The sequence below is a fragment of the Diprion similis genome, chromosome 12 (assembly GCF_021155765.1).
Source record: "Diprion similis isolate iyDipSimi1 chromosome 12, iyDipSimi1.1, whole genome shotgun sequence".
NCBI lineage: Eukaryota > Metazoa > Arthropoda > Insecta > Hymenoptera > Diprionidae > Diprion > Diprion similis.
Genome location: NC_060116.1, coordinates 10,264,399 through 10,287,495, shown reverse-complemented (window position 1 = coordinate 10,287,495; position 23,097 = coordinate 10,264,399). Strand labels below are relative to the sequence as shown.

The following is a 23,097-nucleotide window of genomic DNA, read 5'->3' as shown; positions in this document are numbered from 1 at the left end:
CGTTTACGCGTGTGCGTGAATTCCAAATTTATTATCGTATGTTACGTATGTACAGTGTGTTGGACCAGAATCGATGTTCATTTAATAACATTCTGATAAAATCTCCCACGTGCGCTCTCCAGCATCCGCTCAATGTAGATACTCAATATCATCCAGACGAGGTACATACAATATTTACTCGGAAGGTAATAAAATTGTTAAATGAATTTAAAAAAAGAAAGAGCAACATTAAACGGCTAAATAACGAGAGTAAAAAAAAAAAAAAATGAATAAACAAAGAAACGTAACGCGTTTATTATACAAATGAAACATCATATTTTCGAAAGAAGTTTTCAGACCTGCGCTGTGCGCCCGGGGTTGAAAACGGCAACGGCGTCCCGACGCCTAGGGGTAGCGCGACTCCCTTCGTCTCGCTGACACCTCAGTACACGCGTCCCGACGCCCGGGGATGCGTCCGTCGTCGCAGCATCACCGCTGAGTCGTCAAGATTCCGAAGCGAGTGTTTAGTCGCCTCGTAAAATATTATATTACAGCCATATCATAACTGTATTAAAACCAAAAAGACAAAAAAAAAAAAAAAAAAAAGAAAAACTGCGAGACCACCAACAGCGTTGAAACCCAACAGCAACGGTCCCATGTCACAATCCTCCCCGACGTAGAGATAGCTATGCTACACCCTTCCTACAAGGTAAATTAATTGCTGCTCAACCGTCGGTGGATATACGTAAAGCGGTGTGCGGGGGGGTCGGAAAGGGGTGACGAAGAGGAGGATCAGAGGGTGAAAGTTTAACGAGCCTCGAATTGTTCCACGATTTTCTCATCATCGCTCGAGTGCAGGTGTATAAACACGCGCAAACAAATCCGGGGATTAGGTGCACCGATAATGTCGCTTTTATACGTGTGTGAAATACGATTAGCAACTCGAGTTGCGATCATGAATTACGTTATACCTGTACCTACAGCAATATGGAGATACAATTTTCCTTATTTTTTCTTCTTTTCTTTACTTTTTTTTTTTTTAACGAAATCTATCCGATCAAGTTGATGCGGTTTTGCGGCGAGTGTATGTGTGTGCGTGCGTGCGTGCGTGCGTGCGTGTGTGCGACAATAACGTGAGGATAAAAAAGCGTCTCTGTTCGCAGCTTCTCCTCGTTTTTTTCCCCCCCTCATTTCTGCTGTACGGATTTCTTTCATCCCCGCTTATCGGCCTCGCGCGCCTTTGTCTCCGAACTGATTGGTGAAATTACTCACTACGTCTGACGGAATGCGACATAGGTAGGTAGGTAGGTACGCGGGATTGTCAACGTGTAGGTACTTATCTGAGATATTACAGATTGCGAAGAAGGACCGAGCGCGATTTCATCCTTAATTTAATTGCCGCTGGATTTGAAAATAAATATATACGAGTGTGTATTAACACGTTTGCCTTTTTCACCCCCAAAAAAAAATCAATATCCGGTGATTTACGGCGTGTAATAAGTAACTTTTTACTCCGAACCGAACCGAGCCACCCCGCACCACGTGCAGGGGTTGACTACCACGTACACACTGCTGCACCGCGTATTATAACGTCGGTTATAACGGCAAACACGCGGCTCTCGGGGAAAACGAAACCGCGCGAGGACTGTCGGTGTTAAAGTTTGGCGAAAAATCTCACCGGCTCGAGGATAATTGATGTCGCTGAGCGGAGTAAAATTAAAATTTTTTTTAATAACCGCCCTCCAACCCCCTTTTCGCATTGGCAACGGGAGCGACGGTAGCAGAGGGATGTTGAAAAAATTCAAAATATTATTCAAGCTCTGCACAGCTGCAGCCTGACGTCGACGTATCCGACAACCGGGCTCTCAAATTTCGATATCCTCAAGGTGTCGTCGTCTCCGAGGTTTCGGGAACCCTGCAGGTTTATCAGAGTTTATCTCCGAGACTCGGGATATAAAACCGCGGGGGGAGACATAAAAAATCTCCGCTGTCCGCGTCTTGAAAGTTGTAATATTTTTCCGCTCTTTTCTTTGCTCGTTTTTCTTTTTTCTTTTTTTTTTTTTACTTTTTTTCCCTCCAAGCTTCTCATTTTTACGTTTTTATATTTATTACGCCTCCCGACGCACCTTCTGACAAATCCCGCGTGAACTTTGATCTCGGTGTAAAAAAATTAGGTATCATAAATAACTACGATGCTGCTTTTGTAGGTATATGTATTACAGGGACGTATATATTCACTTTGCATTTATTTATTTATTTATTCGTTTTAGATTGCACGCAAACGAACGAACGTCGGAGGAACTTTCTCTTTCTAGGCGACATCACGGGCACGCGCGTGAACCGTGAAGAACTTGCTTTGATTTCTTCAAGGAATGAAAGTGAGTCTTGAGATTTGAAACTACGCGAGACTGTATACAGTACATGTATTACATGTTGTCGAAAAAAACAACAACAAGAACGAGTACATATGTGCACATTTTTATACGCATTCCACATCCGGCGACTTTCATCCGTTGTACGACTTCTCTGTGACGTCACGGTCGACGCGTCTTCTCTTACACATCGCAGGCTCCAACGTACCGCACTTTCTCTCTCGTTTTTATATCTATACGTTACCGATCTTCGACGATAATCACAGCGAAGATGTACACCGACCCAGCATGTATTGAAAATCTTCGTGCCAGGCGAGATCGATTTTACGACACAGCTTCACAGGGAGGAAAATGATATTTTTTCAAAATTCAACTTCCCTGTTTCCTCTTTTATTATTCGGCTCTCGCCATTCGCCCCTCGATATATATCGTATACCTATGTTTAGCCTCCGGCCGTGTTACGATACTTCTCGTAGTTTATGGTGCAGGATCGGAACGACTCGATGTTTTAAGTAAAATATTTCGAAGGGAGTGTAGGTTGCAAAGGGTCGAAGAGGATGGCGTGTATTTTTTCTTTATTGCCTTCTTTTTTTTTTTTTTTTGTTTTGTTCTTTTTTTAAATCACGTTTTTCCGTCCGACCAAATGGTCCCGTATAACATATCACGGGTACACATACACCACGCGCACAAAGGTGTCGTATGTATATGGATACCCGACGCCCTGCACCGTAACATCAACCCCGTAACGAGTATAATATTATACTCGGTTTAATGGGTCCCGATTTGTTTCCAGAATGGGGGTGGCACGGTTGTTACTATGCTGTTTACTGCTCGAGGACCATAACTTGGATTTCGGGCTCGCAGTTTCCAACAACGTCAGGGACCTACACAGCGTTCCATATGCAACGAACGAAGCTCTCAACGACAACGGTGAGTCCCTTCCTCTTATAGGTAGGAAGGAGCTTGCGGGTCAAGACCGTCTCTATTCCTCGACTTGTTGTATATTTCATCCCCCTTACTACATAGAACCAGATCTATTATACCCTGCACCAACTAGCTCTTACTTCCGTACCCAGTTTCACGTGCACAGCACAGCACAGCAGCTCACACATTCCCTTCACCTTGTGCGGTAGAAAGTGACAATCATTGTGTCGTTGACGACAAGTCAACTGAGCTTTCTAAAAAATAATATCCATCGTTATTTCTCAATGTTTCCTAATTGCAATCTTGTATTGTAATTATACATCACGTGTAGAGAGATAGATGCGAGCTAACGTCACGTCACGACTAAGCACCAGGTCTGCGATACGATCGTTAATGTATATGTACCATCGGGTTCCCTGCTGCGGACATTTGTTCGAATTCTGGGGGAGTCAGAACCCGGGGAGAGCTTGTCATCTGTTATAATTGTTATATTAAAAGGGTATAATAGGGTTTATTTTGTTATACATCTCTTCTCGGCATGGCAGCTCGTATAACGGGCATACCAGCTAGTATATTCCATAACGATCTGACTCGTCCGCGATACTTATCGTCGTACTTAATCGCTTTTCTCCGACTCCCTGCACAACTGTTTCCGCAAGCTCAAGCGGCGCCGTTCTATAGGTCGATTGCAATCTGCAGAGAAAGCTTGGGTCGCACTTGGAACTCTGGGAAAGTATTCGAGCAAACCGTACTAAGCCGGAACATTTGAATTTCTTCGTCCGAATTGCGAACATCATTACGACAGATTTGTTCGAGGGTCTGCAAAGGGCTGATTTTCAACCGGCTCTTAACAAACACTCCGACGTTTCGCGACGTAACAATAACGGCAAAGATTGCGTTTTATATTCTTATACACTGCGTTGTACGTCGTCAGGTTCTTGTCTCAAGCACACTTCAAGTAAGAAGATTTCTATAATGGTATACGTAGTTTTATATGTGTACCTACGACGATGAGTTTATCGATCTTCTACGTACGCGCGATGCAAGTATGTATACTTATCTAACGATAAAGAGTTGAAACGTCTCGGATTAGAAACGAAACGTAAAGCGAAGTAAGTGGACCGGAGGTTGGGGGAGAGGAGAGCAAAAACCACACCGAAAAGTTCAAGTGGTTTACCAGGAGCTTGAGAAGTTTTTCCTTTGAAGACGAGAGATATTAATTAAACTGTCACCGACACGGAACGAACTTTATTTTGCCACTTACAAGTTTACGGCTCTCCCTGTATTTGTCATCTACTATCCTGCAGTCGTTTTTCTGCAGGAGAGCCATCCCGCTCTGTATATTAACGGTGGGAATAACCTGGCCCTGAAGCTGACGATCAGATTCAAGACGCCGCCGCAGTGAGTTGACGAACTCGGTTGACGACCGGATATATATAAGAAATAATAATCTCGGCAGTCTGCACGATCATAACCGGTTTGTTCGTCGTTTATTATGCCTACAATCGCACGCCTGGTCGGTTGAACTTTGTTAAACTGCGTGGTGATTATACCCGTAAAGAATAGCTTGATTTTTTACAAGACTCGAGACTCTTTTCGCCAATCTTTTCAGAGTCTCAAGGGTAAGAAAAACTGTGCGCGATGGTGCCTACATTGTTTTCTTATTCTTCTTAAACTCTTCTTATTCTTCTTCTTCTTCGTTTTCTTTTTCTTTTTCTTTTCACGTTGCGAGAGTCTGGGGGAAAATATCGTTTACCTAAGATTTTCCGAGATTTGCCAAGGATATCCCTCTAATTACCATTTTCTCATACCTTTCGCCCAAAGTTGGGACATTGTACGCGGATTTCCACCATGGACCACTTCCTGCCGCGGATCCTCCCGCACCTTTGTTCCTTTCCAGGGTGAAACTTTTGTGTACCTAGTAACTCTGTGCACCGCCTTTTTCCTTACTTCTTCTTTTATTCTTTACTCTACCATCAAGATTTACCAGAGTAGACTCGAGTCGAAGTGATCTGCGATTACATGCTTAACTCGCTCAGTGACTATATATATGTAATGACTGCATGTGGTACCTACAAGCAAAGATTCAAAAACAAATGTATAAAATTAAACCGTCACGAGTTGGAGAAGGATTTCGAAAAAGGAAGGTAAACCAATGTAGAAATTGGTACATGTGTACTCCTGTTCCGCGCTGATTACCATTGGCAAATATTTGACTGCTCCTTCGCGGATTTCGACACGCGGGTGCAGAATCTCGGATAAAAGTAAACAATATTTTCCCCTCTCCGATGCGCATTTGCCTGCCGATAGGTAGGGGTGAAGGGTATATTATTTATGTATGGCATACTGTATCTACAATGATGTGCAATCAAATTTCACTTCTCAAAATTATGTATGCAATACCGTCTCATGCGAACTGAAAAACGATTTTCATCTTTGCACATCACCTGCTGTTTATTTACGAGATGATGAGAGATTAATTATTTATTACACTCGATACGGGAATAAAAAGTTACCGACAAAAATCAAGGCGAAGATGATCTCACCCGTGCGAATATTTTACCATTCGAATATCTCTCCTAGCTTTATAAATTAAGTATCTGCAAAACCATTATTTATAGGACATCAACGATATAAATAATATGCAACATATGTATATACGTACGTGCGCAGGGTGAAATATAATAACTACGGACGAACGAAAGCGGATTTCACCCCGCTGATAACGGATACGGTCTAATTACGAGGTTTCGATATTCAGTCAGCCGATTATTAGCGAGATAGGTATAATTCGCACCCCCTTCTTTATACGAAACATTACTATAGACGGTTACAGTAGCACCTGAGGGGTGGGGCTAAAGTTGGGAGGGATCCGAGTTGATAACTTCATATAAAGCCGTTTCAAAGTTCGCATAATGAGGGGGTATCGGATACTTCCATTACCAACTTATGCCATCCGGACATCCCTTCGTCGTTTTCGAGCCTCCCTCGAGCCGAGCATAGAGTATCCAACACATAATAATACGCGTCTAACCATTCACGTCGAGTCGGGTATGTCGCTGTAGATTACAACTTGAACCGTACGTCAACTTGCGTGTGACGTCACACACGTAGATGATACGCATTACGCGATACACCGCAGACTGTGGTTACCTATACTTGGGCGTTGTTCGGTGCATACCCATATGGTTGCATAACTTGTTTGGGATTGAATTTCTCCGATTGTTACATTATACGGTTATCGGGTGTATTAGGGATGGTACACGTAAGCGGATCGGAAGTTTCCCAGGGTGCAGGTGTGTCGTTGGGGATGGTTTCGGCATGGTGTAGGTATATACCTAGTTACATGCCTCCGAAGCTTTCGTCTTCGTTCTCTATAATATAAGGTCGCGTCGCGCGTATAGTCGACGATGCTCGGCTGCATTTGAGGTAAGAATTCCCGGGGTGGCATAATATCACAATATCTATGTAAAACAGGGTCCCCTAGACCCCGCAAACAAACGAAGCGAACATTCGTATGCTAACTGCGCCTATATAGTCCAATCACCGTAACTCGAGGCTTATATGTCCGAACTGGGGGTGTACCTACATCGAGGGATGGATGGATGGATGGACGGACCTCTGCCTCGCGGAGATGCGGAGGCGAATAACCTTCTTTCCCTAACCCTCCCCTCGAATAACTTACTAATTTACAAGTTTACAAGTTTACAAGTATAAAGAGAGAGAGAGAGGAAAGCGGACGCGAACCTTCCACAACCTTTGACTATGTGTATACGCAACCCGACGCAACTTCAATCTGCAGGGATGATGCACACGGTTCTCTAACGTGCGACTTAAGTTCTCGGGGTGAACTTAGACGTTTGTTGAATTAAGGACAGATGTCTCGGCTTTGCGCATACACCTTTCAGATTCGGCCCGCGCAGTTTTAATGAGACTTTGGCTGCTGCTGCTGCTGCCACTGCAGTAGATTTCGTAGGATCTGTAATCTTCGCTTATTCTCTCTATATCTCACTCTCTCGATCTGACATTTACGATTCCATGCATGTGTTTGTATCATGCTCGCTTTTACTTTTGCTATAACTATTGTCGTTTAGCTACAAAACTCCTTTTCTTTTATTTAATTTTATTTTACTTTTGCATCAGTTTCATTACGCCTAAGAAAACGTGTACCCCAAGGTGAATAAAATCCATCCATCCATCCATCCACCTATCTATCTATCTCTTAAGTCCTACACGATAACTCTCCTCCGTACATCTCAGAACTCTTCGTCAGATCAGTTTCTCCCAAACATCCCGTTCGTCGTATAATTTCAACTGCCCATGTGTTTCACACTCCTAGCCATCCACTACATCCACCTATCTTAACTCGTTTCTGTAATCAGTCATATACTTTTGGCACTCCCGTCTAATTGAAATCGATCACCACCTATACTCTTGACGCACTTGAAAATCGACTATTCAACTATTTAAATTTGCGAGAGGGATAACCATGCAGCTTAGAGACACTTAAGTTGATCGTGACTGATCGTGTATCTACCTAAGTATCGCCGGAGAACATTATACTAATTGTAAGTAATCTTTACAGTGTTCTTTTGCTGTAGTTTATTTCTTATCCTGTTTTACGTTATATTATTTCTTCTATTATTTTTCATGTATTTTATATTATTCAAAGTAAAATTTAGTACCCTTGATTATGCACACTTCATGGTGTTCACTATACCGTTTATATCATTTATATTTACGTTTTATATTATTTGTATCAAGCTTATTATCTTGCAAGAAATTGCTTAAAGGTACAGTCAAGGCATATGTAAACCAAACAATCAATCTCTCTCTCTCTCTCTCTCTCTCTCATACACACACAATTCTGCAAGTAATATCCCCATGCTCTGATTACATATTTTCAAATCCCGCTGTCGTTACGTGCAGTTTGCGTCTAATGATTGCAATATCAACTGGTTATATTTGAACGAACTTCCTACTTGGTATAGTATCCCAACTGAATAACTACTGCGCGTCGTCGTTATTATTAGTTTCGTTTGAAAATCCCGATAACTAAGCCCGTCCTCGTATTCGTGTTGTAAACTGGTAATTTTCACTGCTCACATTATAAATACCATCGGGCATGTACATGTATCCCACTATGTAATATACGTGAAATGATATCTTGACCGGCAGGTTTGATTGAATTTTAACCTGCATACGCCTGCAATTATATAGGCACCTAAACAATTATAATGTGGAATTATATGTATAACTGAGACATTGAATATTTTTCATGAAATGATTATTGAATTGAAAATAATTTACCCAACACCGAGGAAATTAAAAGTTTTCACTTATTTATTTATGAACTGAATCACGCTTCATGTATATACCTATGTATATATATATGTATATATATTTGATTTTATGCCCCATTGACTGCTGTAGCAAGCTGCAAGCATTATATTATACAAGCTCGGATTTTTCAGGACAAGTTGGTTTATTAAACGAACATCTATATCGCAAAACGGAAAGACTCTACGAGGATACACAAGAAGTTATAAGAGCGAAGGTGTTACAAGATAGCGAGATTGAATTATTTTTCTCGCCAATCTTTCCGTCGTAGAATAAATAATATGATATGTACATGTATAAACATATATATATATATGTGTGTGTGTCTATGTATATAGGTACGGGGATGTTATGGGATAGCGAACAGGGAACAGGTAACGAGAGAAAGAACAGGAACGAAAAGGGGAGAGGGAGAAAGAGAGAAAGAGAAGGAGAGAGAGAGAGAGAGAGAGACGAGGAAGGCCGATACGCCACTGCCCTCGTCGCAGCTTCCACGGATATTTTCTTATATTACATTCTAGACGTGGAAAATCTGGAAATACCATTCTTTGCCAGTTCTCCGACGGTGAATATCTTATTATTGTAATCCTTGCTTTTCCTTCTCTGCAGCTCAGAACCCCTACCTGTAAACCGCAAACCACCGGGGCGCGGAATGGAATGGAATGGAATGGAATGGAATGGAATGGAATGAAAAGGGTATGAAGGGAAGAAGGTGCGGCGAGGGGATGGGGTGGGAGAGGAGAGAAGAGAAAAGCGAATCGCAGCGAACCGGGTTTAATAACGAAATAAAAATGAAGCATATAGGAGCAAACAACTCCGCGGAGGGGCAGCAATAAGAGGATCGGCAAAGTTTGACCCTTCAACATTGACCGTTGACCCTCCGCAACTATTGACGCGACCATTAGCTCGGCGAGAAATTTCATGTGACTATGGTGTAGGTATTTACCTAGGGTTCCCAGAGCTCGCGAAGCGCGCCGCGAGCTTCCCGAGTATTAGAAACAGCACGTAAACCAGGCGAGAACGTTCCCTGAATTTTGATTATAAGTCATTAGGACGGCGCAGGAGTCTTTGTCAGTTTGTACTCTCGCTACGTCCGACTCAAGATAATTTAGTTTAACGGGCGGGCGTGTCTCTTGGATTGAGAGGAAGTCCTCTCATCCTTCTCGTGCTGCGGTATAATCTTACACGGGGTGAACTTTTATTTTTTTCTTTTTTTCCATTTCAACCATCATCCGGAATTCCTTGAGCTTATACACTATTTTCAAGGAGGATAAATCGCGCGCCAAAGCCAAAAAGAGACGCGTTTCTAACTTATCTTTTGACCTTTTTATATACGCGACGAGAGGATCCCCGCACGCCGCCTTCGGTATCATAATTTTATTCGTTATCGCTCGAAATTCGAGGAGGAAAACAAATCGCCCGACATTATGAATATACCTACAACACGTATATCACGTTATATTATACATATGTATAGTTATATATAGGCGACCCTCCTGTCTTCGCGCGAAATAGAAGATTAATAATGGAATGCGGGACGAGGTGGAAATATAGAAAAATCAAAAAATTGAAGCGTCACAATATCGAATTTTTTAAAGAAAAGTAAACTTGAAAATGTTGAGAGTAGAAGTATATGGAGAAGTAAAGGACTAGAAAGGTCAGAACGTATAACGTCGAGGTGTAGAATCGTCGGAATTTCTCTCGATCCACGAATTTGCCGTTCTACCTTTCGACCTTTTTACATTTACATTTTTCTATACTTGGAGTTTCCACATTTTTGAATTCTTTGAATAAGATTTTCGCGTCTATGATATTTCGATATTCTGGCCCTCCTATCAACCGATAATTCTAGTTTTTTACCCCTACTTGCGGCGGGCTTGTTGCGGGTAGAAGCTTATGCCTCAACCGTAACTAAATTTTATACCCACAAGTATGCGTAAAATGCAGATGCAAAAATATTAAGGCAAAATGCACCGATCGACGAGTGTATATGATCAGAAACCGATATAAACAAAGCTATTGCATCGTGCACAAGATATTGCCAAGTGAGGAGCTCTCTCTCTCTCTCTCTCTCTCTCTCTCTCTCAAGACTACCGGTGTTGGCATTGGTCTGTCTCTGAATACCAGCAAGTATTTGGCCGCGAGTGCAGCTGCACCCTGTTCAATTTCGAAGCAATCGAGAAAAATTCATCAATTTTACACTGTTCCAGATTTACCGGGTTTCACTGGACCGATTGACAACGTGACAGTGGCCAGCGGCAGGGAAGCCGTTCTCTCCTGTACCGTGAGAAAACTTGGCAATTACCAGGTAAGTCAATCAGGATCACTTTCCACGATATTGTGCATGGTCTTCATGGACGTGTAATAAGACGCATCTCCTCGATATACAGAATGTTCCTTATTTAGAATTAGGACAGATTTTCTCTGATCCGTTACCCGAATGAACTTCAAATAATTCGAAAGGAATTACTCAATTTTTTCAGATTTCTATCTCACCTCTAACCCCTACTGCCAACAGAGTGGATTTCCCGAATTAGAATATCCGTGTTTCGGATACCACCTCAGCATATATATTTTATTCTAAGGGCAATAATTTTCAAATTAATTTGTAACTGCGAGCCTTTAGTGGACATTAATGCTACAACCTGTGAAAAAATTCACATCATCGTAACATGCAATCCCGACGATTTGCAAACCATCTAAAAATGACTTCTTTTTTCATTTAGTGGGTGTGCAATTCGTCTAGATTACTTGGTATGACGATGTGATTTTTTTTTCAGATAGTAACACATACTAATACCCACCAAATCTCGTAGTCAAAGACATTTTTAAACATTTTTACTTTTTCAATTAAATACATACAGAGAATGTGTTCGAAACACGTGTATTTTAAAAAAGAAAATCGACCCTGTGGGTGGGAGGGGTTAGACTTGAGATAAAAAACTAAAACAAGTTTTTTCATTATTTGAAATCAATTGGGGGGGGGGGGCATTTTCAACACCCTTAACAAGGAGCACCCTAACATATAAACATTTAAAGCATGCATACGTATAAAAACCAGTGGATGTTTTCCATCGCTCTGGAAAAAGAGAGATGACGTATGTGTAAAAGAGACTCTACGGAGAAGATTAATAAAATCGTGATGATAAACTGTCAGATCCATCTGCTTCGCAGGGAAGAATGATAAGTTGAGAGAGAGCGAGAGCGAGAGAGAGAGAGAGAGAGTATCATCCGTGCACTTTCTATCTGGGTGTAAAGTAGATATGCGATATACGTATATCTGCGTCGTGGCCTACATGTGTTGTATATATACGTACCTACACTCAGAGACGATATGTAATAATGGATCGGTGACGAAAAAAGATCAGGATCAGATCAGAGATCAACTTCACTCAATCATTGTCGACGACGTCGGTGTCACGAATTCGTAAAACTTTTACGTCAACCTTCTGGAAGAGAGAGAAAGAGAAATAGGGTGAGAGGGAGGAGGAGGGAGGGAGTGCGAGAGAAAAAGAGGAAATGAGATGAAATTGAATTCTTCCTATGCGTACGTGTTCATTACAAGTATAACGCGCATTACGTATATGTACATCAGGTGGCTGCCAAACATTATAAAGGGCACAAATTTCCAACCACCTATACGCATCCGTCACGTAATAACTATCCACGAACCGGAGATATCTTCACTCGACAATATTTCATGCATATATACCGTTCTATAAGAAATTCGCGCGTACAATAGTCCTTGCTTTATATATTATAAGTATATGGTGCATACAGTACCTAGGATTCTGGGAGCCGTGCCAGAATTCTCTAACATTATGTACGTCCTCGATTTATTTTCAAATTTATACCGATCTGATGCTCGACCTGCTCCTCAGCTCCGTTTCTTTTTTTTTTTTTTTTTTTCTCATTTTTTGGGTTTCGAAAAATTAAGACGGATTTTCCACTCTCGATATCGCCGGGCGCGTGTTGGACAAGAGTTTTTTAATCATCGCGATGAATTCACGCAGGAACTTAAACCAAGGCTATAAATGATTCCAATTCTTCTGACAATATAACGACGAATGAATTATTAGCGAGTCAAATATTTCCTACGTTCTTTTTGTTTTTTACCAATTTTTTATTTGGTACACGAGTCAATATTTTATACGAGACTGGAATTTAACGAAGCGCGAACTTGTAAAAATGAAATTAAAACAAATTCATACATGAATAATGTATTCCTCTTTTGCAGCATATATGTTTGGTGGTACAACGCGTGGTAGGTACTTCCAGATGAAGAATTAATTATAAAACAGACCGCGAATGCAGGTTTTGAAAAGTTTCTCTCGTTCCATCTCAATCTCTCTCTCTCTCTCTCTCTCTCTCTCTCTCTCCCCCCTTCCCACGTCCCTTTAATAAAGCCTCGTATATAATATTGACCAGACCCTAGAAGCACGTGCGCACAGAATGAGGATGTTCCCACGTAGAATAAATATCGAAAACAGGTTGCTGCACACAAGTGTTTAACGTAGACACAATGTTACAACGCGCATGTATTATATATAACAAGCATACAATGTTTAACGGCATGTTACAAAACGAAAAGTTTTAAAACCGTTAAACATCGATGAGTGTGAACGAATATATAATAAACAAACACTCTTTACGTAGATATACCTATATAGTTTTGCAGGTATGTACGCAGGTACAGCAGTATATATGTATTACAAGTATACGATACACGCAGAGCGAGGGTGCAGGCAGAGGATACTGGAGTTGGACAGGAAGTAGAGGGTGGGTGGGGACGCTGAGAGGGTGGGAGTCTTGATTCCCAGGGGTTGGCACGGGCATTTACTTGCCTGGGGCTTATTCAGACAAATCGGTGATTGCTATGGAGGCAAGCGAGACGGAATACCGAAGGCGCGGAAGGTGGTTCCTGGGGTTGGGATGATTCGGGGGTGGTTCTTGCCACGGGCGCGAGAGAGATCCACGGATGATTGTTTCCATGATTACAATGGAATGGAGAGGAGGGAGGGGAAAAGAGAGCAATCTCTTAGCGCTAACGTAGATTCGTGACCAAGAGACTCTCAAGATATTACCGAAAAATGTTCAGACATCCCCGGCTGTCCTCCCGCGCAAGCTATATTTTTTTATCACTATATACCGATTATATATATATATATATATATATATATATATATATATATATGTATGTATGTATTCATGTATATATATTCATATATATATATGTATACCGCAAGGCTATTCGATGGCGGTATAAACAGCAACAGACGGTAGCTGCCATTGTTCTCACTCCATTAGGATTTTGAGTTATTACCCCTGTATGTACAAGTACTTTTTTCTGCTTATTATATGCAGAAAAGAAAAAATCTCACGGGGTGAAAGTAAACGCATAGTATAACGTTGTTATATCTGTATCTTTGAGTGTCAACCGTTTGATAATGCCTACTTACTTTCTTCTTCGAGATGTTTGGAGGATAATTTATCACACAATAACACTTTGAGTATAATAAATAATTTATCGTTCACGTTTATTGTATGACATGTAAGATTTTTGCGGTGTATATAATGTTTGGAGATGATCGTTAATAAACGATCCATGTACCCTGTTATCGGTTAGATTGGAATCATTAATAACCAGCTACTCATTTAGTTATATAACTAAAGAAAAGAAGAGAAGAAAAAAATGAGAAATAAAAAGAAAAAATTTTGCAGACGTTGGAAAGTTTGGTATGAAAGCTGAAAAGTTTTCTCCTATATAATATGGGTATGAGATACTTTACTAAATGATATAGTTTATCAAATCTAATCTGTACTCGTCGTCTTGTCGATATTAATCACCTTGGCATACCGATTCTCAGCTTGTGTACAATCTCTTATGTTTTCGTACCCAGTGACAACTAAAATAACTTGGATACATATTAAATATATATATATTTATTTATATATATATATATACAATGCATGTGTGTGTACGTGTGTGTTTATATATAGATGACGACGACGATGCAGCAGGAGAGAGTTTAATAAATCGCGTTGTTTATTTTCCAGGTAATAAACGTGTTCTCTCTACGTGCAAAGTTTTTATTACTCTTTACTGAACACATATAACAAGAATAAACATGTATCTATATACTTGTAAATATATATATATAGGCAGGTGTATAGATAGCGACTAAACTCACTAAATCGCGATAACTAAACTTTTTTTCTACGGTGAATTTATACGTTTACGAAGAAGAATCACGGGGGTACAAGAGAGAGGGCGGAGGGAGATGAGGAGGGGGTGGAGGAGCAGAACTTACGAACTGCAAGTAATTCCTCTCACAGTGAAAAAGAACCAGCTAGCGCCCTCTTCTCACAGATATTCATTGATCCCGACTAGAAGTTTTCAAATTTTGCCTTACATCTTCGCGGATGATTACACGCCCGAGCGAACCACTATAGAACAATTTATGGAACGAGATACGGACGAGGCGAGGGGCTGAAGGGAGGGGGTCTGAAAATCGGTGTGTTGAACAATACGATATCAACCTGATGATAAATAACCCATTGTTCTTTGGAAATTTAATTATCTTTAATTGCAATGGTGTTGTAGGCATTAGGTAGATATATATGTATATATATATATATGATGTGATATACTTGTGTAACAATTTGTATGTGTCTTCAAGTTTAATGTATGTTTATAATATACATATACAATAGATATGTCAATATTCTTTTCCTTTGAAAATCGACTGCAGGTTGCCTGGCTGAGAGACGAAGATAGAACGGTCCTGTCGATCGGTCAGCGAATCGTAACACATTCGGGACGATTTTTCATATCGGTTGAGAACAACAAGATAAAAAATCAAACGAAATGGAGGAAAGAAGAAGAAACAACGTGGCGACTGCATATCCGGATGTTGAAGGAAGCTGACAAGGGTTGCTACATGTGTCAGCTAAACACGAAACCCATGTTAAGTCAGCTGGTCTGCGTAGATGTATTAGGTGCGAATTGCCTTGAATAATAACACTTTTAAAAATGTTTCAGAATTTATCACACATTTGCTGTACAAAAAAATCGTCAGAAATTTCAAAATCACCTTGCAAATTTACAAATTCGGTATAGCGACGTAAATTACTGTGTATCTACCTATTTGCCTTGAATTTACGATAAAAACGTTCAATTTTACTAAAATTTATAAGAAAATCACATGAAAGTAGTTTGAATTCACTAAATTTTCTATTGGCACCCTTTATCCTTAGATTCCACATGTATATATAAATGTATATTTGCTTGTCGCACGCAGTTGCTCCGGATATTCTGACTTCGGGAACTTCTGAGGGCGAAGTCTCGGTGTCGGAGGGCGAAAACGCGACCCTGGCTTGCAAAGCTTCCGGCAGACCTTCGCCGCGAGTACTTTGGCGGAGGGAGAAAAATAAGAACATTTTGGTCAGGGGGTTGCACGAGCAATTGGAGCGAGGTGAGCAGTCGCTTATAATATAACAACAATCCGTCTCGTGCTGGATGTGAGTAGAACAGACATCACGTTTGTACCTGCAGCTGTACACGTAATAAGTCTGTTCGTCCGACCGAGGGTTGTCCTTTCTTCAGATAATAAAAAGTGAAAGGCGAGTTTTCGTTCTTTTGATACGACGTCGTTTGCTCGTATGATTAGATTTGACACGGACGGCGTTGCGTCGTCCTGACGCCGTGGATATGGAATGGAATCGGATGGGATGGGATGAGATGGGACGGGGGTGGGGGTGGGGGTTAGGAAAATATTTGCGTTTTTTCATCGCCGCTTCCTTTATTTTTCCCTTGCCTTATATTTACTTATCTTGACTTCCGGATATTTGCCCTTGTCAAACATAGCAAATATCAGCTTTATTCTCCGCCTCGCCAATTTCCGTCCGGTATTTTCAACCCCCCCGAACGGTCGTATATACACACACACATACGTATCACGCATACCTTCGTAACAAGAAGAAGGTTCAACCCTTACTGTACACACAACACCGAACGTGTATGCAAATACATTCTTATCCTCGTACGTAGCCATACCTATAGCTATAACTACACATGTACACTACACCCCCAACAATACACCGTCGGTACAACTTCGCATACTCGTACATTCCGAAAAGCTCCCTCAGCCCACGAACTCAGGTTATAGAATTTCTGTACTCAAATGGAAACCATTTGATGAAATCTATTATGCCATCTATACGGAAAATCTCTGATGTACGATATATTCGATATACATAAATACATACATTACGGATGTACGTATACAGGAGACGTGAAACTACCGGCCATTTGATGGATCAAACACCCAACACCCAACACCCTCCCCCGTTTCTTACTACCTTGTATTATATCACACTCTATCTATTGATATCGCCGATGTGATACACACATTTGGTTTTATCGTTATTCGACCGAACGCTATCGTCGTTGAAATGTATTTTCTGCCCAAAGACTGTATACACCTTGATATATATATATATATATATATATATATATATATATATATATTTATATATATATATACGTTACATTTGGCGTGGCCAAAAATACAATCAAGTTCCGCAGCTAAAGCTAAGCGCAGGGGTGAACCACTTTTGTGTATTCGAAAACCGGGCCACAGTTCGAGCTCCCCGCGGCTTTAGCCGGTAGTTTATAGTTCGTACAAGTCGACCTATAAATTTGCCGCACCGTTGGATTTCTATGGGCATCGCAAGCGTGTCGAGTAGAGTGGTAGATGGTCCAGATATACGCGGATTCCGTTTGCTTTCGTTGTAGACTCAAGAGAGAACTTGATGCACTGTGATTGCGTACAAGTTATACGTACGTATGCAGCTATTCAAGCATAGAGGCAAACGTTATGGAATGAATATGCATTATCTCGAGAGTAGAATACCACTGCGGCTATTCCGCAGCAGAAAATTTTCAACTTTGCGAATTGTTGCACTTATCGCAGATATTATTCGGTGTCGGGTCTCGTCGTCGTCGTCGTCGTTCGTACTCTCTTGAGATTAACATTACCGTGCAAAGCACGTGGTAATCGAGTATCTTTTACTTCACATTTGGCCTAACGAAAGAACGATTCTAACGCTCTCGGATCGTTAGAGTGCAGAGCAGAACCTTTCGTCTGATTCGAAAACTTTTGTATCGCAAACAGTGGACAGCTTGTCCGGGGAACGACTGGAGCTGAATAGAGTAGACAGGAGGCAAATGGGCGCTTATCTTTGCATAGCAAGCAACGAAGTTCCCCCAGCAGTGAGCAAAAGGGTATACCTTAGAGTGAACTGTGAGTATATCTATATAAAGATAATTTATACACCGATATAAATGTATGTACATCTATAAGGTATATATCATACATATATACAATATACATATTGTATAAATGGAGGAAAAGAACACTCGGGGCAAAGAATTAAATCTAGAAAATATTTCCCCCCCGAGTTATTATACCGGCGCAAATGTATACATATAATATATTTTATCCGTATACTATATATGCATATATGTATATAGTGAAAAATATAATACGTATACCTATAACAGTAAAGAATGGTGACATTTTTTTCGCCTCGGATTACTGCGGTACATTATGACTTATTGTTAGTATACATACGAGTTTTAAGCAGTAAATTATTATGGTTTTTTTATTATATATTTTCGTCTCTTTTTATTCTGTTCTGCAGTTTCGCCGAGCGCAACAGTTCCCAACCAATTATTAGGCTCACCTCTGGGTACCGACGTTGCGTTAGTTTGCCTGATCGAGGCTTATCCGAGAACTATCAACTTTTGGATAAGAAATGGTCAAGTAATTATGAACAGGTACGTAACCTCTGTCCTGTTTCATTTTCAGTGTAGCTATTCAAAAATCAAGTCGTATCTGTTGTTCTTATATCTTTTCGGGGATACGATGACTACGATGATAATAATAATAACGACGAAAGGGAGGAAGGATGTGGAAAAAAAAGAAAACGAAAGCGGTAAAACGACTCCTGACAAACAAAGTCTCGTGTCTCGTATTTCCTTATTTTAGAAATTCAGATCACGGTGATGTAAATCCGAGCCGACGATTGCGAGGTTTAAGGATTCAATGTTGTACCTTGTACATTTCTCAAAATGATATCCTGGCATAGAATAAATATATGTATATTAACTTATACAGCGATTTGAAAATATATTATACGTTTGCCTATGTACCATGGATGCTTCTTGCAACGCACGCAGTGGAAAGTATGAATATCGGGAAGTAAAACACCCCGAGGAGGAATGGAAGACAACGATCGAACTAAAGATTAAAGGGTTGGAAAAAACGGACCTCGGCGAATACACGTGCTCGGCTACATCGAGCATGGGCAGCGCAGACGCTACCCTCGGAGTTTACGGTAAATTATTGAACACGTGATCGTTTTATTATGCAAAATTGATACATGCACCTTTTTCGCGCCTCTTCTTCAACTTTTCGAATTTTCATCAAACATTCTTCCCTCGCTGTGTTTTTTTTCTTTTCAATGACATTTTCTCTTTCGCTTTTTCCTTTCCTTCACTTTAACTTCTTTCTCTTTTTCTTATCTCCCTTTTTTTTCTCCATTAATCAGAACGGCCGAGGGTTGTTACCCCTATTCCGGAAAAATTTCTCCACCCCTTCCGGCACCTCGTCGTAAAAACATAACGTCAAGATAAATTGTATTTGCCTGTGCCGGTCATAAACATATTACAAGTATTATAACGCGGTGCGAAGATGGCGATGATTCAGTGTGTGCATAATTTATTCTTCCCAGGCTCCCTTACACTATGTTATATGTACCCAGGCACCTACTTGTAATAATTCCTCTTCGCGTGCTCGTATATTACATCCAGAGTATACGTCCTGCGGTCTATCATGCCTATCGTGCCTATCATGCTTGCATTATACGTGTATTCTGTAAACATAGGTACGTTATTGCAACAAATGGGTAATTATTTTCTCACATAATATATATATATATATATATATTCTTTCTGCAGAAATAGAAAGAGCTACGTTGCCGACACAGCCGACTTCGTCGACGTGGAAGAGGCTGGGGAAAACGAAGGCTAAGCAATTGGCTCAAATTACTACGCAGAATCACGTCTACTATCAGCTGAGCACCCCGGCGATGCAGAAAAGCACATCGCGATTGGTTTACAACAGGCAAACTACGACAACAATGGACCCCCGCGTGCCCCTGACGAGGGATAATGCTTACAAAAACGACGATTATGTAAATTCGCAAAATTCCGCGAGAACAAAGCTCGAGGTACACAGAGTGGTTCTAGTTCTATGGATTATCAACGTCGCGTTGTTTCTGCACATTTTGTGAATGCTCGTTATCGTTTCAATACGCCTACACGTTGCGGGGAGATATGTTTTTGAGAAAAGCCTTGTTCGTCGCTATCAACAACCGTATAATGTATGATTATTGCACGTAGAAGAAATATTTCGACTTCGTTGTCTTTTCTTTTATTTTCCTTGTTATTTTTTTTCTCATTCCAATAGCCAGCCGAGCTAATTGCTTTATGCTGGGACCAATTCTACGTTGATTTTCAAAAACAGGAAAAACATACAAATGTGAACTAGAGTGATAGCCGAGGTTTATTTTTTCAACTATACCTTTATAAAGTTATAACGCATTGATGTCGGTTCGAGGAAAGAATCGTGGTGTACATTTTGCTATCGTTATGATGATGATGATGATGACGATGATTATAACTTTATTATTATTCGGACTATTAGTAAAAAAAATACTCGGTAGTTTAATGCTAGAGTTATAATAGTAAGCTTGGGTTGCGAGGTATTTTTCGAAAATAATGTATTGTGCGAAGGAAACGATGGGCAGTCGCGAGAATTCAATTTAGGCAAAGTGTGATTGTAAAATCGTATAATAATCATTTTTATGTGACAATAGTAATACGTTCGTCAAGCGATTTATTGTTTGGAAGATTGAGTAGCGTCATAAATTGCGATTTGTCAGATGTAAACTGTAAATTTAAGAATTACAAGTCCACCGTCGTTACTAATACTATGAATATAATAAATTCTCAGTACGTACGTCAATTTCAAGGCCCAAATTAGAACTCTCGGTATTGTTTTTATCAATTTCCTCGTTCACTAAGATGGCAAACAATGGATCGTTTGTAGAAACTTTTCAACGATATCGCGGTGTCATTTTTACACTGTATAGGTACTACCGCATAGATTATAATTTGCACATCAGACAAGGAAAATCATGCATATTTGAACAATTCATTGAAGATTGAAAGGGTGCATAACATAAAATTCACTGATTTCTTATAATACAAGTTCATAATGCCCCTTTGCGAATCAACGATTCGTTTATAATCAAACGCAGACAAATAATTAGCATATATATATATATATACTATACATAGATACATGTATTAATCTATAGGTATTGTAGGTAAATTTTTTAAAGAAAATCAGCAAACTCAAACTGGTGCTTTACACACAAGAAGCTTAGAATCAAGGTAAAAAAGTTAGTTAAAAAAATATTGAAATGTACGTAAATTGAATAGTTTCACCTGCAACATCATTTGTCACAAATCGAAGACGACAAGGTGTCGTTTACTTTACTTCCTGTCTGTTCTTTACCCTGACTAGAAGAGACAAGAGTAATAATCTAAGGCCGCAATTACTGTCACAAGTATTTCTAATCCCCTCTACCTTATTATTATCATTATTACAATTATCATTATGCCGCGGCATCGATGTGCAATGTAAGTAAAATTATTGGCATAGAAATTTAATATTTAAGAGATTGAATGTGCAAATTGAGTAGACTTTTGAACGCGACTATTTTTGTATTTAAGTTTACCTATATAAGCGTTGTGAACTATGTTATTATACGTATAACAGGGTGCCCGGCGGTCCGGAAGACCTGAAATTCTTCGGGATCTTTATCTTTCCGTACCTGCGGTGAGATATGTATGAGAGAAATCTCGCGGTCAAGTTTCACGACGAAAATATCTGAAATTTAATTTCAATTTTTTACTCGTTTGCCGCAATACTTGCAAGGCACAGTCAAACGTTAAAAGGAGCCTAAAACTGAAAAAGGGGAACTATTGATCTATAAAATCTCGAATTACATACAAAGGTTTTCTATTTGAATAACCACCGCAGGACATCCTGATATACGTATTTGAAAGCAGAAATATCAATTTACTCCTATGTCGTAATATAATCAAGACCTACCAAAACCATATCTGTGTAACGTTCATATCTTTAGTGTTCGAACTAACGTTAAAATACACAAACATCTTGAATACCAAGAAGGAATTCAAGAATTTTCTATTTCTTTCCGTAGATAATACAATAGCATTTATCACCCACCGTATCGTCTGTCAATAATAAGATTAAGACTGTTGCGTTGTGTACAGTGACGACAAAAGACGTCTAAGAAATTTAGCAAAAAATATTAGCAGATACGCTGCGATTGTAGAGAAAAGTAAAACTCCGACTTAGCAAATACCAGTAGGCGTAAAATTTTACTTAAGATGGAAATTCACGGTGAAATAATTTGTTACGCCACACGGTCGTTTTCTTATGCGCGAGTTCGACTAATCTTAGCAATGAGTACAATGAATATAGTAATAAAAGTAAATAGTTTTTTTTGTTATTGTAACATTGTTTGCTATCGCAAAATCTCATTTGTATCATCGATTGTTCCATCGAGTAGGACGAATTGATAATCGGACAAATAACAACTCATCCGTAAAAGTTCACGTTCTTCAGGTAGCATATTGATTTTATATAGAGCTTAATTTTTGCTTATCTGCACATTAATCAGTTATTTGTAAGGTGTACGAAGGTTTATTGCGAACTTGTACTAAATGTAAATGATAACACATAAACCGTTGTACTTATCTGCGAGTATATTATATTTCGTAGTGATTATTGAATGGAGTTACGAATAGACTATTATTTATATCGCGAACAATATAACAATATGAATGTGAGGATATTCAATAAGTTAATTACTACCATAATATACAGGATTATATAATGCTCAATATATTACTATATTTAAGAGAGATGATGTTGTTATAGAAAAGAATGCGGGAAAAAGAAAAACAAAAAATATGTTAAGAAAATAATGGAACATATGCTCAAAATAATAAGTAATAAGTAGCTTTGCCAAAGTAAAGTGTTGACAAATAAAATGTACTATACAAACGGAAAGAAACGAGAAAAACAAAAGCAAAAGAAAAAAACTCAGGTTGTTTCTGAAATTCTTTGAACCCCATATCTGTAATCTTCGCGTCTTCTTCGTGCTACACTCGAGTTACGTTCCAGTGAAAGACGAAAGAAGCAACTATAAAGCGGTAATAAAATTTCAATACAATTCTCACTATTTTTCCAGTGCGCAGATTATTTATTTCTTTATTTACATATTTGGAAGATTATATCAGTTTATCTGGGTAAAAAAT

At 39.7% G+C, this 23,097-nt stretch overlaps 1 protein-coding gene across 1 annotated transcript; it reads left to right on the top strand.

Annotated features, from left to right (window-relative positions):
* The first annotated feature begins 565 nt into the window (after positions 1-565).
* On the top strand, positions 566-20,197 carry LOC124413595 (lachesin-like). Its single transcript, XM_046894304.1, has 9 exons — positions 566-688; positions 3,145-3,281; positions 10,826-10,923; positions 15,368-15,614; positions 15,917-16,090; positions 17,792-17,920; positions 18,321-18,456; positions 18,859-19,016; positions 19,639-20,197. The coding sequence occupies exons 2-9, from the start codon at positions 3,146-3,148 to the stop codon at positions 19,971-19,973; spliced, it is 1,413 nt and encodes a 470-aa protein (XP_046750260.1). The 5' UTR covers positions 566-688; position 3,145; the 3' UTR covers positions 19,974-20,197.
* Positions 20,198-23,097: the final 2,900 nt, after the last annotated feature.

Excerpts from the sequence above, each read along its gene's own strand:
- LOC124413595 (XM_046894304.1), top strand. The coding sequence starts at position 3,146 with ATGGGGGTGGCACGGTTGTTACTATGCTGTTTACTGCTCGAGGACCAT. Across the intron at positions 15,615-15,916 it reads GGTCTGCGTAGATGTATTAG|TTGCTCCGGATATTCTGACT; the intron begins GTGCGAATTGCC and ends TGTCGCACGCAG. Across the intron at positions 16,091-17,791 it reads GCACGAGCAATTGGAGCGAG|TGGACAGCTTGTCCGGGGAA; the intron begins GTGAGCAGTCGC and ends TATCGCAAACAG.